This window comes from Hemiscyllium ocellatum, chromosome 10 (assembly GCF_020745735.1).
Source record: "Hemiscyllium ocellatum isolate sHemOce1 chromosome 10, sHemOce1.pat.X.cur, whole genome shotgun sequence".
In the NCBI taxonomy this organism is placed as follows: domain Eukaryota; kingdom Metazoa; phylum Chordata; class Chondrichthyes; order Orectolobiformes; family Hemiscylliidae; genus Hemiscyllium; species Hemiscyllium ocellatum.
This window is the reverse complement of record NC_083410.1, coordinates 109,979,657-109,995,298: the sequence shown is the minus strand read 5'-3', so window position 1 is coordinate 109,995,298 and position 15,642 is coordinate 109,979,657. Positions and strand designations below refer to the sequence as shown.

General features: G+C 41.8%; 1 protein-coding gene across 1 annotated transcript in view; it reads right to left on the bottom strand.

The window, feature by feature from the left end:
• Nucleotides 1-6,207: 6,207 nt before the first annotated feature.
• c1d (C1D nuclear receptor corepressor) overlaps nt 6,208-15,642 on the bottom strand; it is a 33,191-nt gene continuing 23,756 nt past the window's right edge. The window contains exon 4 of the mRNA XM_060831098.1: nt 6,208-6,500. Within this exon, the coding sequence (XP_060687081.1) occupies nt 6,339-6,500 (162 nt within the window). The 3' untranslated portion in view covers nt 6,208-6,338. The remainder of the gene's footprint in view (nt 6,501-15,642) is intronic.

The window sequence follows — 15,642 nt, the reverse complement described above, 5'->3', positions numbered from 1 at the left end:
TTAGTGTTGATTCAGATCCTTGGGGATTTTCTGCCTTACTGATTAGTAAGATCAAGGGTTATAGGGAGAAAGCAGGAAAATGGGGCTGAAAACACATCAACCATGATCAAATTGCTCAATTCTGTTCCTATATCTTACGATCTCCAGGTCTTGAGACATGCTCAGACCACTTATGTTATGATTAAACAATTTATTTTTACACTGTATATGATGCTAAGGTTAGCAACGTGCTCCAACCTGCTTAGGTACAAGAATATTTGTGAAATAATCTCTGGGCTCAAAACATTTAACTGTTTCTCTCTCTACACATGCTGCCAGAGCTACTGAGTTTCTTTGAAATCTGAAACAAAAAGAAATGCCAAACAACCGCAGTTTTTAAAAATGACTGCACAGCAGAGAAACTTAGACATGCTAAAAGCACACAGGCACCTGAATTCATAATAATCTTGGAAACTCTTGGAAAAAAAGGTAAATGCATCAAGCCAAGTTTAAATTTATTTACACTTTTTCCAGTGGCATATTTTGATAAATTCCTGTAGACAGCTCCTCATCACATTGCAAAATTTCCAAATCTTAATTTTTGCCCTCTTTGATCTTCTGTTTCAACAGCATTTTCTTGCACTCTCTCTTCATAGCATTTTGCATCAGGAGGATGCAACATAAGCATCAAGTGCAGTTTGAAAATAAATACTAAAGCAGACTTCTGAGGTTACAGAACTGATTATTGCAAAAAATTTATGGACAAGTAAGGATTTTTTTAAAAACTTGAATTATAGTGAAATGCAACTGCAAACAAATTAGAATATTTGCCAAAGATATCCCATCGTAGTCTACAGCCTGATCAATAGATTTGCTGATTTAAGATGATGTTATGTAGGGATAGTGCAAGAAAATGCTGTGGAAACAGAAGATCAGCAGTAATCTAGTTGAATGGCGGAGTCACTCATGTAGACAGGATCAGAAAAGGATGGCAGATTTTACTTTTCTGGCAGTATTTAGGGTCTGGAAAGCACTAGCCTAAGGTGCGGTGAAGGTAAATTCAATCAATCCATGCAAAATGGAATTAGACTTGAAACTTTCTTGAAAAGAACGGATGGGCTGGGTTATGGGGAGGGGTCAGGAAAATAGCACCGTGAATTGTGCACTGAGAGAGAGAGAGAGGGCACAGATATGATGGGCCAAATAGCCTCCTTTTGCACTAGAACTGTTGCTATTCCTCAATAATAAAGCTGCAAATTAAATCCCCAAGTTTCAGTTAGCACATTGTTGCAAGATGAAAATCTTCAGCATTCAATGATATTAATCTGTAACATCCTTTAAAATGGTTGAAGGTCGCCTCTACTTGATTTTCTTGTGGTGGCAGAGGCTCATGCTGGTACTGAGGTTGGTACTGTTGGCTCCAACCTTCTAGCAGGGAAAGTGACTGCTCTCTAGGAGCAAGGAACTCAATGGTTCTGTTTCACTCATGGGACCTTGTCTCTTACCATCAAACCCGCAGACAAGGGAGGCGCGGTGGTAGTTTGGCGCACTGACCTGTATACCGCTGAAGCCAAACGCCAGCTCGCGGACGCCTCCTCTTATCGCCCCCTTGACCACGACCCCACCTCCCACCACCAAACCATCATCTCCCAGACCATCCAGGACCTCATCATCTCAGGGGATCTCCCATCCACCGCCTCCAACCTCATAGTCCCACAACCCCGCACCGCCCGTTTCTACCTCCTGCCCAAAATCCACAAACCTGCCGGCCGACCCATTGTCTCAGCCTGCTCCTGCCCCACCGAACTCATCTCCCAATACCTCGACACGGTCCTGTCCCCTTTAGTCCAAGAACTCCCCACCTACGTTCGGGACACCACCCACGCCCTCCACCTCCTCCAGGATTTTCGCTTCCCCGGTCCCCAACGCCTTATTTTCACTATGGACATCCAGTCCCTGTACACCTCCATCCCCCATCACGAAGGACTCAAAGCCCTCCGCTTCTTCCTTTCCCGCCGCACCAACCAGTACCCTTCCACTGACACCCTCCTTCGACTGACTGAACTGGTCCTCACCCTGAATAACTTCTCTTTTCAATCCTCCCACTTCCTCCAAACTAAAGGAGTTGCCATGGGCACCCGCATGGGCCCCAGCTATGCCTGCCTCTTCGTAGGATATGTGGAACAGTCCATCTTCCGCAACTACACTGGCACCACCCCCCACCTTTTCCTCCACTACATCGATGACTGTATCGGCGCTGCCTCGTGCTCCCACGAGGAGGTTGAACAGTTCATCAACTTTACTAACACTTTCCATCCCGACCTGAAATTCACCTGGACCATCTCAGACTCCTCCCTCCCCTTCCTAGACCTCTCCATTTCTATCTCAGGCGACCGACTCAACACAGACATCTATTATAAACCGACTGACTCCCACAGCTACCTGGACTACACCTCCTCCCACCCTGCCCCCTGTAAAAATGCCATCCCATACTCCCAATTCCTTCGTCTCCACCGCATCTGCTCCCAGGGGGACCAATTCCAACACCGCACAGCCCAGATGGCCTCCTTCTTCAAGGACCGCAGATTCCCCCCAGACGTGATCGACGATGCCCTCCACCGCATCTCCTCCACTTCCCACTCCTCCGCCCTTGAGCCCCGCTCCTCCAACCGCCACCAAGACAGAACCCCACTGGTTCTCACCTACCATCCCACCAACCTCCGCATACAACGTATCATCCGCCGCCATTTCCGCCACCTCCAAACGGACCCCACCACCAAGGATATATTTCCCTCCCCTCCCCTATCAGCGTTCCGCAAGGACCACTCCCTTCGTGACTCCCTCGTCAGATCCACACCCCCCACCAACCCAACCTCCACCCCCGGCACCTTCCCCTGCAACCGCAGGAAATGTAAAACTTGCGCCCACACCTCCACACTCACTTCCCTCCAAGGCCCCAAGGGATCCTTCCATATCCGCCACAAGTTCACCTGTACCTCCACACCCATCATCTATTGCATCCACTGCACCCGATGTGGCCTCCTCTATATTGGGGAGACAGGCCGCTTACTTGCGGAACGCTTCAGAGAACACCTCCGGGCCGCCCGAACCAACCAACCCAATCACCCCGTGGCTCAACACTTTAACTCTCCCTCCCACTCCACCGAGGACATGCAGGTCCTTGGACTCCTCCACCGGCAGAACACAACATCACGACGGCTGGAGGAGGAGCACCTCATCTTCCGCCTGGGAACCCTTCAACCACAAGGTATGAATTCAGATTTCTCCAGTTTCCTCATTTCCCCTCCCCCCACCTTGTCTCAGTCGGTTCCCTCAACTCAGCACCGCCCTCCTAACCTGCAATCCTCTTCCTGACCTCTCCGCCCCCACCCCACTCCGGCCTATCACCCTCACCTTGACCTCCTTCCACCTATCCCACCTCCATCGCCCCTCCCCCTAGTCCCTCCTCCCTACCCTTTATCTTAGCCTGCTTGGCTCTCTCTCTCTCTTATTCCTGATGAAGGGCTTATGCTCGAAACGTCGAATTCTCTATTCCTGAGATGCTGCCTGGCCTGCTGTGCTTTGACCAGCAACACATTTGCAGCTGTGATCTCCAGCATCTGCAGACCTCATTTTTTACTCTTTGTGTTTTGGATTCACCAGTAACTATGTAGACATCTACAAATAAACTTAGGTACGTGATATCGAAACGTCTTTATATAAAAACGTAGTTAGCATTGAAAACAAATAAGTGGGTAGTAATTTATCTACCTATAATGAAACTACAGTCTCAAGATGATGCAAAATCATGTATAGCTGTGTCCCCATGACATTATGTACAGGGCACAATTTCAGTTCAGTGCAATGCAGCCAGTTTGTGTTGCTCACAGTGCTAACAGGATAACTTCTGAAAAACCAAATGTAACTTTGAAACACAAGTATATTATTTCATAAATGCTGCACTATTACACAGGAATATAAACAAGTGGCAGCTGGAGAAGGCTAGTGCGTCGCTCCATTCAATATAATCGTGACCAATCTTCTACATGGATTTCACTTTCCCATATTATCCCTTCATTCCTGGGCACTATCATTTCAGTTTTCAATGAACACCCACCACTCTACGGGATGGAGAATTTCAAAGATTGGCAAACTCTAAATGACGAAACTTCACCATGTTAGCCCTAAACAACTGAGCCCTTCAGCTAAGACAGTGGCCCTGAGTTCCACATTCTCTAACAAGGGAAACTGCATCATTGCACCTAGCCTGTCAGGGTCTTTAACATTTGAATATAGAAATCTTGCAGTATAATTCTCAGAAGTAATTTAGAGAAAGGAATGGAATCATGACTTTAGACTACACCAAATGAAATAATCCAAGTCTGCTGAAGCTTGAAAAATGACAATTCAGTAAGATTTTGGAGTCTGTGCACTCAAATCATTAAAATTATAGTCAAATACAAATAATATTCACAACATTAAAGACATATTCACTTAGATAACCATCTGACTACAGTATAAAAGAGGAGCAAGTTTGTCAAGTATAAAAGCTTTGTTTCCTCCGGGTGTTCCGGTTTCCTCCCACAGTCACAAAGATGTGCAGGTCAGGTGGATCGGCCATGCTAAATTGCCCGTAGTGTTAGGCACGTTAGTCAGAGGGAGCTTGGTCTGGGTGGGTTGCTCTTCAGAGGGTTAGTGTGGACTGGTTGGGCCGAAGGGCCTATTTCCACACTGTAAGGAATCTAAACTAATCTAAAAAAAATCTGAAACTCTGAAATATAGCCGTGGGCACTGCACAATTGGAAATGAGAAACTGGTTTTGAAAAGAGTGCAAGCTCACTAAAATGTTACCAACATTTCAAAACTCTGATCGAAAGAGAGATTATACAAATTAGAATGCGGTGCCTGTAAGCTAGAAGGTTAAGCAGCTTCTAGATTGAATTGCAGCTTACTGGAATAAAGGGAATGATAGGGTAGGATGTTTTGCCTCAGGCCATTGAGAGAGAAGCTGAAAATTGCACATTTGCTCAAAAGTGAGGAAGTCCCTTCCACAAAAATTAGTACGCTTGCTCAATCATTCTGGACTCTGAGATGACCAATCTTTACACTAGCTAAAGGCAACCACAGCAACCACAATCTTGTTGTATGTTAGGAACTGAGGGGCTGAGTGGCCTCTTCAGACTCAGAACACCATTTTTGACAAAGTCAATCAAGCTGCGGGCCACTTCGAGCAAGGGGTACACAAAAGCAGATTTTATAAGGCTGGAATCATCAACTGTGTGGTAACCAAGCTCATTCTAGCACCCTACCACGCAAATCCAAGTTACTTTCACTGACCCCCTTCTGCAGTATCACTGTTATAAACAGAATCTGCTGCTTCTCAAAGCCCAGGAGTCTGCTATTTGTTACGAAACATAAATCAGAACAGCAAATGGCCACATTCAAGACTGTCTATGTCATTTCCGCCATCAGGAAAATACCAGGTGTCTCAATGTTTCTAACTAACCTGCTCCACAGATGTTGGGGCTTGAACCCAGGTCTCAGCCTAAAAGGGAAATGTAGCATATACATATGAACATGATCAAATTGGTACTTAAATGAAATGTTTTCAGACCACAAGCTCTAGAGGGAGATGACTGTTCAAGTATGTAATTCAGTGTCACATAAGAAACTTCTGGAGATTCTTATAAATGAAAGCAAAGGAGTCCAGAGATGAGAGAAAGAAACAAAGTGCTGGAAAAACTCAGGAAATCTGGCTCCATCTGTGGAAAGGAACTGGCAAAGTTGAGTGCAATTTCTCTCCAGAATCTCAGCTCAAAACCTTAATTGTTTTTCTCTCCACAGACGCTAACAGAGCTGCAGAGTCTATTTTAATTTATTTATTAAAATCAGAAATAATTTGGCTCTTTATCCAAATTAAAAGGGTGGCAGGGGTTGGATGAGGGTGATAAAACTGAAAGCAGAGAGGCCACATTTCTCACGATTGCCCATCAAACCACTGCAGCACGTACTGATGTACTCATCTCGGAAACAACCTTTCATTAAAAAAAATGATAACCTTAGAACTGAGATCAACTCCTTACAAAAAAAAAGTAGATGCTTAGAAAAAAAGCTATACTTTTTCTTAAATTAGAAGTTCTTAAATGTTACACTCGAAGAATGTTTTTGCTTATGCCTGCAGTGACTGGTTTCTTGTAAATTCACCAAAGAAAAACAAAATCTGATCCATTTAGAATTTGCACGTAGAAAGCAGTTATAATGTTGTTAAACATTGCTGACACCCAGTGGTGTTACAGAGAAAAGTTCTAAAAGTTCCTTCTCATTTATTTTGACAATGCTGATCTCTCTTTCTCGTATTTTCAACGATGGGAGGATTTGGATGGCATTTTTGACCGTCCTTCTGGCTTTGCATCCCACAGTGCATGTCGGACAATGCGCGAGGCCACTCCCTTGTCCAGTCGCGATGCCTTCTGGCGGTCTGTTATTTCTTTCACTTTGTTCATGTACGTTCTTATTCGCTCCTGCAACAATAAAATTCATAAAACGGTGTTTTCTGGTTTGGAGACATCCCTGTTAGATCAAGGAAGACTGGAGGGATTACTCAAATGGATCACATCAGCCTTCAAAACATCTATACAGGAGAATTCATATGGCATTTATTGCCCACATCATAAGAATAGGACAGCGTTATCCTTTCAATTATACACATTTTTAAATGCACTCAAATGCGTCTACACCATTTCAAGCTCTCCACTGCACGGAATCCAATCTAATTTGACAAATATCATCCACATGAGTACAATGATGGAAAGAGAAGAAAAACAAAAACCCACTGCACACTTTTTGGTTCCTGAGGTCGACTCTTACTTTTGATAATAAGACCTCTAAAGGATAAACAAGGACAAAAGTTGATATTCTCAGCAAAAGAATAAAATCACTTAAGCTTTGCTCATGTTACAAATCATCTTAACACTCCACGTACATTTCATTATAATTTCCATCTTTTGTTCATTACACATTGAATACCCCAAGTCATCTGCATAAAGAAGCTTAAAAAAATTGATATTTCTGCATTTAATCACTTGGAGCAATCATGAGGTTTTTGCAAATATTCTGAGCTGGGAATTACTTCACCCTGCAAAGCTGTGTGTATTTCATATTCTAAAAAAATTCCACTCCAGACGTAAGAATAATTATTCTGTGCCAAAAAGGAAACTTTGGCCAAATTTCAATAACAGAATGCACAGACATCCCCACCCGTCCCCCAATATCTTCATGAAGATTTATGCTCCAGCGGTATGAAAAGACGTGTGCAAAAATGACCAAAAATATGATTTGGATAAACAACTCTTTAGGAGATAAATCAATAGTGAACATTTGCAGAAATTCCAGGCTAAATTGCTTTCGTTTCTCTACCTCCGGCCCATAAATCTCCCACACCCGGTAAGGAGCTGGGTCATTCAGATCAACCAGTGCAATTTCAAAATCTCTTAATTTGATATAAACACGCCAAAACTCCACACCCACCTCAAGCTCAGTGGCAACTTCCACCTTCAGGAAATGCTGCAAAGTTCAACAATTGCAGTTCAGAAAAAGACTGATCACAGTTGACAAAATTAAACAAAGTAATCACTGAGCAAATCGAAAACGGCAGGAAATCTAGTTACGTCTTCGAGGCAAACTTGGCAGATGATATCATTGTAGCTGAGACATCAAGTTCAAATTAACTTCTGAACCAGCAAGAATTAGATGCCTTCAGAATTCTTATTTATTGTTGGCTAGATATGCTACAAAGGGTTAAGCTGCAGTTGTACTGAACATTTTAGAGCGACAATCTACAAAATAATTATATAATTTATAAATTAGTTATGCATAGCCTCTGAACATATGAGGCACAAATTGAGTAGCTCTGTCTCATTGTGTAGATGCTTGAGCATGGCAAAATTAGGGTTGTTAAGTCCCAGACTGGTTGTAGTTTTGACTTTTATTTCTTTTAAGAAAGAAAAGAAAGTAGGATTTGAAATATTCATCGAGAGACATGTTGTCTTAAAGTGATGAAAACCAGATGAAAATGTTATTTGGACAGGTCAGGACAGGCATAACGGATGCCAAAAAAGCTTTCAGCCTAAGTGCTGAACTAGATACTTTAGAGTGAGGAATTAAATATACGAGAGAGTGAGAAAGTTGCATCTGGAATAAGTAGTAGTAATTATGGCTTATGCTGTGCTAGTAAATCATTCACAGCATAGTTTTCATCTTACCAAGGACATCAAGAATTAAGAAATTGAGATGAGCAAACTGTTCCGATGTTTCACTTGAAAATTAGGAATAACTCAATAGGTTTACAGCTTCAGCGGTTTGCACATTCTATAAGTCTATCCTTGTTCTATTTATCTTATCTGCTCTACCCTCAGGGAGTTACACTCTCAAAACAGAAGAAAAAAATTTCATGACCACTGCAGTTGGAATTTTGGAACACCTGGACGCTTAAATTACATGCACACACAATCATTAGCAAAAATTTAATTTTCAGCAAATTTTTGAATTTATGATGTTGTGTCCATAAAAGTTTTATTTCCCACCAACAAATAGTTTTTGACTTGACTACTTAGTCCACTCTATATTTTCAGTGTATATGAATTATTTCTAATATCAATGTGAAATACTCAATTACACTGAACACATACTCTTGCTCCATATTTGTATATTAACTCACAATGAGAAAGGTAAACCCATAAAATTGCTTTTAATCATGAAAATCAGACATTCCGTAGCTTTTACAACATTCACACACAATTTTTAAAAAAATTCATTCAAGAAAGGAGGATCTGAGCTGTCGGAAGAGGCTGAACAGGCTGGGGGTGTTTTCCCTTGAGCATTGGAGGCTGAGGGGTGACCTTATAGAGGATTATAAAATCATGAGAGGCATGGATAGGGTGAATACACATGGTCTTTTCCACAGTATACAGGAGTCTAGAACTAGAGAGCATAGGTTTAGGGTGAGAGGGGCAAAGACCTAAGGGGCAACATTTTCACATAGAGGGTAGTATGTGTAGAATGAGCTGCCAGAGGAAGAGGTGGAAGTTGGTACAATCACAACATTTAAAAGGCATCTGGATGGGTACATAAATAGGAAGGGTTGAGAGGGATATGTTCTAAGTGTTGGCAAATAGAACTAGATTAGGTTAGGATATCTGGTCAGCATGGAAGAGTTGGACCGAACGCTCTGTTTCCATGTTGTACATCTCTATGACTCGATGACAAATGCAGGCATTGTTGGCCAGAGCAGCACTTATTGTCCATCCCTAACTGCCCTTGAGAAGGTGGTGGTGAGTCACCTTCTTGAACTGTAGTCCTTGGAAGTGTAGAAATGCTGTTCTGAAAGGAACTTCTTGCATTGGTTCCTCTTCCAGATAGCACCTTACACTCGTACACATCAATCTTCATCCATTGAAGCATATATTTTTGGCTCATTCATCTTGTATTTTTTTGATCTACCACTTCAAACTTTATTACATCTATTTCATACAAATAACAAGCAAAGTTGACAAAAGGGAACCGGTACGTTTAACGTATTTGGATTTCAAAGATGGCATTTGGTAAGATGCTATGTAACAGGTATTGCAAAACGCAATAGCTCACACTACTGGGGGCAAAACATAATCGTGGTTTAGAGTCAAGATCAGTGGGTCATTTTCAGGTCAGAAAGACATAAGTAATGGAGTATCAAAGATTAGTCTTAGTGTCTCATATTATCATTATTAATAACTTTGAGGTGGGGACAAAGTGTGATGCATCCAAATTTGCTGATGTTAGAAAAATCATCAGCATATTTTGATGAGGACATAAGGAATATGTAAGTGGATTTCGGTGGGTCTTTTAAGTGGGCACAAGCTTGGCAAATGAGAGTTTAATCTAGGAAAGTGAGGGGTCATGCACTTCGGTAAGAAGAATCAAAAGACAAGATTATATAAAATAGAGAAAGACACCAAAAAAAAAGCAGAGCGTGGTCTGGCTGTTCTTGTGTATAAAATACAATGTTAGCATGGAGCTTTGGCAAGTAAATAAGGAGGCAAATGGATTTGTAGCCTTCATTGCTGAGAGTTTGGAGTTTAAAAATAGCCAAGACTTGTTACAATTGCACGTGTGTTGGTGATGCTGTACTTGGGAGTCCCGTGCACAGTTTCAGTCCCTATGTTTAAAAAAGGATACACTAGCATTGGAGTTAGCTCAAAACAGACCCACTCGGCTGATTCCTGGGATGAAGGGGTTCACTAATTGATAACAGCAAACAAGGTTGTACCTTTATTCACTGGAGTTCAGAAGAGAAAGGGGGAATCTTATTGAAGCATACAAGATTCTGTGTGGGCTTAACAGGGATGGTGCTGAGATGAGATTACCAGGAGTGGGGGAGTCTTGAACTAGGGAACATAACTACAGAATAAGAGCTATAAAATAAGAGGTCACTCGTTTAAAACTAAGATGCAAAAGAATTTGTTCTCCCAGAGGGTAACGAATGGTCTAACCTAGAGAGCTGTGGAAGCTAGGTCATGGAAAGTGTTTAAAGAGGAGGTAGACGATTTTTTGAAATCTCAAGGTGGTGAGGAAAATGAGGAACTGGCTTAAAAAAGTTGAGGCTTGGGCCATGACCATACAGAATGATGAGGCAGGCTGAAGGGCCTACTCCTGCTCCTATTTGTCTAGTATACATTGGATTCAGGAATTTAAGAATGTCAATCAAAGTCTTGATCTAACGTTGATCTGAAACACTCCACTTTGAACTCTCAAATATCACCATTCAACCCAGATATTATTATTTTTAAATAAATTCCCAAGATATACCCTCAGTCGACAGGCTGTGTGTTAATTAACAGCCCACCACGGGAAATTCTTTCCAATGCCTTTCCGACGTCTAGGTACAATTAAATTAATTACCGGAGATCACTTATGGCTGCTCTGAACAATCCTGAAGAAAGGTAGCTTACCTGCAATGTTACCTCTGCTTCTCACCTCACAGACACTTCCAAACCAGAGTGTTTCCAACATGCTTTTTTTTAAAAACAAACAGCTTTTCAGCATCTGCAGTATTTTGATTTTGACATGATTATTTTGTTTTAGTGCTAACTCAGAATATCGTTTGGAAAATTCAGAAGACATTGTAAAATGACGAAAATGGCACAGTGGTTAGCACTGCTGCCTCATAGCGCCAGAGACCCGGGTTCAATTCCCACCTCAGGCGACTGACTGTGTGGAGTCTGCACATTCTTCCAGTGTCTGCGTGGGTTTCCTCCAGGTGCTCCGATTTCTTCCCACAGTCCAAAAATGTGCAGGTTAGGCACACCTAACCAGGTTAGGTGATTTGATCATGTTAAATTGTCCGTAGTGTTAGGGGCAGGGGTAAATATAGGGGAATGGGTCTGGGTGGGTTGCGCTTCGGCGGGTCAGTGTGGACTTGTTGGGCCGAAGGGCCTGTTTCCACACTAAGTAATCTAAATCAAACTCAATATACAAAACTGGCATTGAAATCAAAAGACACACATGCCTCCAGCTTCAAACTTCAGAATTGTTTTGGGAAGGGGAAAGAAGGACAGAGGTATTAACATGGAGAAAGTGAAATGGATACAAACTACGGCTCTTGATCAAACCATCCCATTATTGCTAACACCAGGTATCACAGCACACGCTGGTCACTATGCTCTTGGTTAATAACCAAAAAATATGGACTTTAAGGAATTAATGACTGACACTTAATCACTGTCACCTTAAATCTCAATTATGAGCAGATTAACATGATGCAACTAGAAATAGTTCTAGTTTAGATCAATATGAAGCCAACGTAACACAAAACGTACACAGAATTTCAAAAACAATAACACACATCAGAAGACTATAATTTACCTTAATATATGTTATTACCGCTTGACTACAGCGTGCTAATGTTACCTCATGAAAGTGACATTGGAGCTTCAGGCAGATAGGGGGCACCCTGATCTCACAAGGCTAAATACACGTTATGAAGGTGTAAAAGCATACTGTGCCTGAAGAGAGTGAAGGACTTGGCAAGCACACAGAGTGCTGGAGAATTTACAAACAAACATTTGCTGCAGAACAGATAGCACTGGCTGAGTTGCTATGAGACAAAAACAAATTCAAATTTGGCTAGTGTATTATACCCTAAAAATACCAAATTCCAATCAAACATACTGACAATCTTAAAAGCCAATGACACAATCCAATGCTTTGGGAGTATAAGACCGGGGAAAATTGAACAGTTGGGAGGAAAACTGCTAAGCTAGCAAAGCGTCAACTGCCTGAAAAATAGCTCTCTTAAAAGGTACCTCTATCGATCAGTAACTGGTGAAGCAGAAACCCCAAGAAAAAGAAAAGACAACAGGAATACAGAGAAGAATTGAAGGCTGCCTGGTTTTTTGAGATAAGTAGTTTTGTTTTATAAATCTTAATCAGAAATTTTATCAGACTAGTATTATAGAGGGGAAAGTGAAACATAGGCTACAGGAAGGAGTTGAAAATAGTTGTAAGTTAATTATTCTCTGATATACTTTAAGAAATAAAGTTGTTAATTTTTACTTTAAATAGTTTGTGGCCACTCGAATTTTCACAGATTACTGTCCTAAATCTTTTCTGTGTTCCGGGTTTTAAATGAGCAGAGGGGTTTACCCCGTGTCATAACAATTTGGGGGATCATCATCGGGATTTGAACTGGTTTAGACAGATTTGAAGACAATGGGGTACAAAATAATCCCAGCAGATTTAAACACTCACAGGTTAGGTGTCCAAATCTTTAAATAAAACGTAGGTGAGACAATTTGTTTACTTTTGGTGACTTGTAGGCAATTAAATTAAAAGTGAGAGAAATGGCTCTTAAAATTGCTGAAGAGGTTCTGTAATTTGAAGATGATTCTCAAATTTACCAAGAAAGTTTAGAAGGAAAGAAAAAGGCCATACTTCTAGAATTAGCATTAAGTCCGATTTGGGTTTAACTAAGGACAAAAGTAAAGCTGAAATTGTAAGGGAGTTACTCACTTAGGTGTATCAGAAAAACAGACAAGTGTAGTAGAGGTAGAAAAACTTTTATTATAATTGAGGAAAATGGAGTTAGAAGATAAACAAAGGGAAAGAGCAGCACGTGGGGAGCAAAAAGAAAGAGAGGAAGAAGAAAGAGCAGGTTCTTAACTGAACAAAGAGAGAAGAAAGGGAGAGAGAAAAGGTGGACAAGTTTGACTTAATCAGCAAAGTTGACAGGATGGAGATTAAAAGAGAACTTACTGATATATGCAAATGTGTCAAAACTCTGTCACATTTTGACGAGGAAAACGTTGAAGCCTTCTTTATTTCATTTGAAAATTGGCTAGGCAGGTGGAGTGGTTTATGGGTAATCCTCGTTCAGACTAAGCTGGTAGGTAGAGCTAGTGAGGTATTTAGTGCACTGTCAGATAAGGGGTCAAGACTTTATGATGATATTAAACAGGCTATTTAACTGCTTATGAATTGGTAGCAGAAACATACAGACAGCGGTTCAGAAACACAGCAAAGGAACCAGGTCAGACTTACATCAAGTTCGAAAGAATCAAACAGTCTTTTTGATCAATGGATGCATGCTTTGAAAATAGATAGGACCTTTGAGGCTCTAAGAGAGATTTTTCTGATGGAGGAGTTTAAAAACTCACTTCCAGAGATGGTAAGAACTCATGCGAAGGAACAGAAAGTTCCGGAAGTGAGAAGGGCAGCAGAATTAACAGATGAGTACGTTTGTACATCAGATAAGTTTTTGGCCAGAATTTCACCCTGTGAGCGATAGAGATTGGGAGAAGGGGAGATCCTACATTACGAAACCAAGAGTAGAGAGCACTGGTAATAACTTACTACAGGATTGAAAAAGACAGAGGTGGAGAGGAGGTAAAGCCTCGGGTGTTTTCACTGTAATGGAGTGGGACACAGACAATCACTGTGCCAGTGGTTTCAGAAGGGCACTGGGAAAAGGTTTCTCCTGCCAGAAGGTGGGACACAAAGACAAGGACACAGTGCTGGTCATTAAAGAAAGGTGCTGCAGGAAAAGAAGCTAAGCCAGTGGCATTAGTGAAGGCAGTAAAGGAGACCCCAAGAAGAGCTGAGGGTGCTGCAGGAGAGTGCACAGCCTAGGCAGGGGCTGGGTTAGTACCCAAGCCCTACAAAGAATTCAACTCTGTGGTTAAAGTTTACTCAAAGAACAGGGAAGAAGGACAAGAAGTTATAATTTTGAGAGATACAAGGTCTCACCAGTCGCTGATAGTAAGGGACGAGCCAATCGACATTCTTCCTGATTGGTTACCCAAGCACGTGGTAGTTTGTGGGTTAGAAGGACAGAAATTTAGCATTCGCCCACATAAAATCAGGCTGGAGTGCCAACTCAAGTCTGGGGAAGTTACAGTGGGAGTGATTGACAAGAGTGTCAATTCCAGGAATTCAGTTTGTTCTTGGGAATTATTTGGTAGGATCCAGGTGGGAGCGACACCCCTTTTTGTGGAGAAGCCCAAGAAACTGAGGAGTTAAAATAAAAATATCCTGGTATTTTCCCAGACTGCGTAATAACTATCATAAGTCACAGAAAAAAGGAAAAGTAAAGAGAAAGATGAAGGAGTTGAGGTTCAGTTAGCGGATACCCTGTTTGATGTAATGGTGCAGGAAAAACCTGAACAGGCAGAGGGTCAGACAGAAGTGTTTAGTCCTTAAAGTTTAAGGTACTTGCAAAAGAAAGACAAGATGATAAAAGATATATATGTGGATGTGTACTCTGAAAAGGAGGCAGAGAATATTCCAGAGGGTTATTATCTTAAAGATAGAATCCTCAGGTGGAAACGGAGACCACGGCAGGTTAGTGCAGAGGAGAAATGGGCTGAAGTGCACCAGATTATGTTGCTGGTAGCATACAGACAGGAAATGTTATGGGTAGCACATGAACTACCTGTAGGAGGTCACCTAGGGATGTGAAAGGCTCAGGCTAAGGTACAAAAGCATTTTTATTGGCCTGGAATGCACAAGGGTGTGGCTAACTTCTGCTGTACGTGTCACACATGCCAAATGGTGGGTAAGCCACAGGCGATAGTAAAACCAGCCCCTTTGTTGCCAATTCCTGCATTTGAAGAACCTTTCGCACGGGTTATAATTGATCGTGTAGGTCCCCTCCCAAGAACTAAAAGTGTGGACCAGTACTTGCTAACCATAATGGATGTGTCTACCAGATTTCCGGAGGCAATTCCATTACGGAGTATCAAGGCAAAAAGGGTGGTAGAGGAGTTAGTAGCTTTCTTCACACGGTATGGGCTATCCAGAGAGATTCAGTCAGACTAAGGGTCAAATTTTACTGCAAGGCTGTTTAGGGAGGTTATGGATAGCTTAGGTATACAGCACATTAAATCCAGTGCATATCGTCCTGAATCCCAGGGAGCTTTAGAAAGGTGGCTTCAGACCTTGGAGACCATGTTGAGAGTATACTGTCAGGACTACCCTAATGATTGGGATAAAGGTATACCATTCATATTGTTTGCCATTAGAGATGCCCCAAATTAATGCACTCAATTCACTCCCTTCAAGTTAATATTCGGGCATGAAGTGAGAGGCCCTTTGAAATTAGTTAAAGAAAAATTGACAGGACCAAAGTCAGAG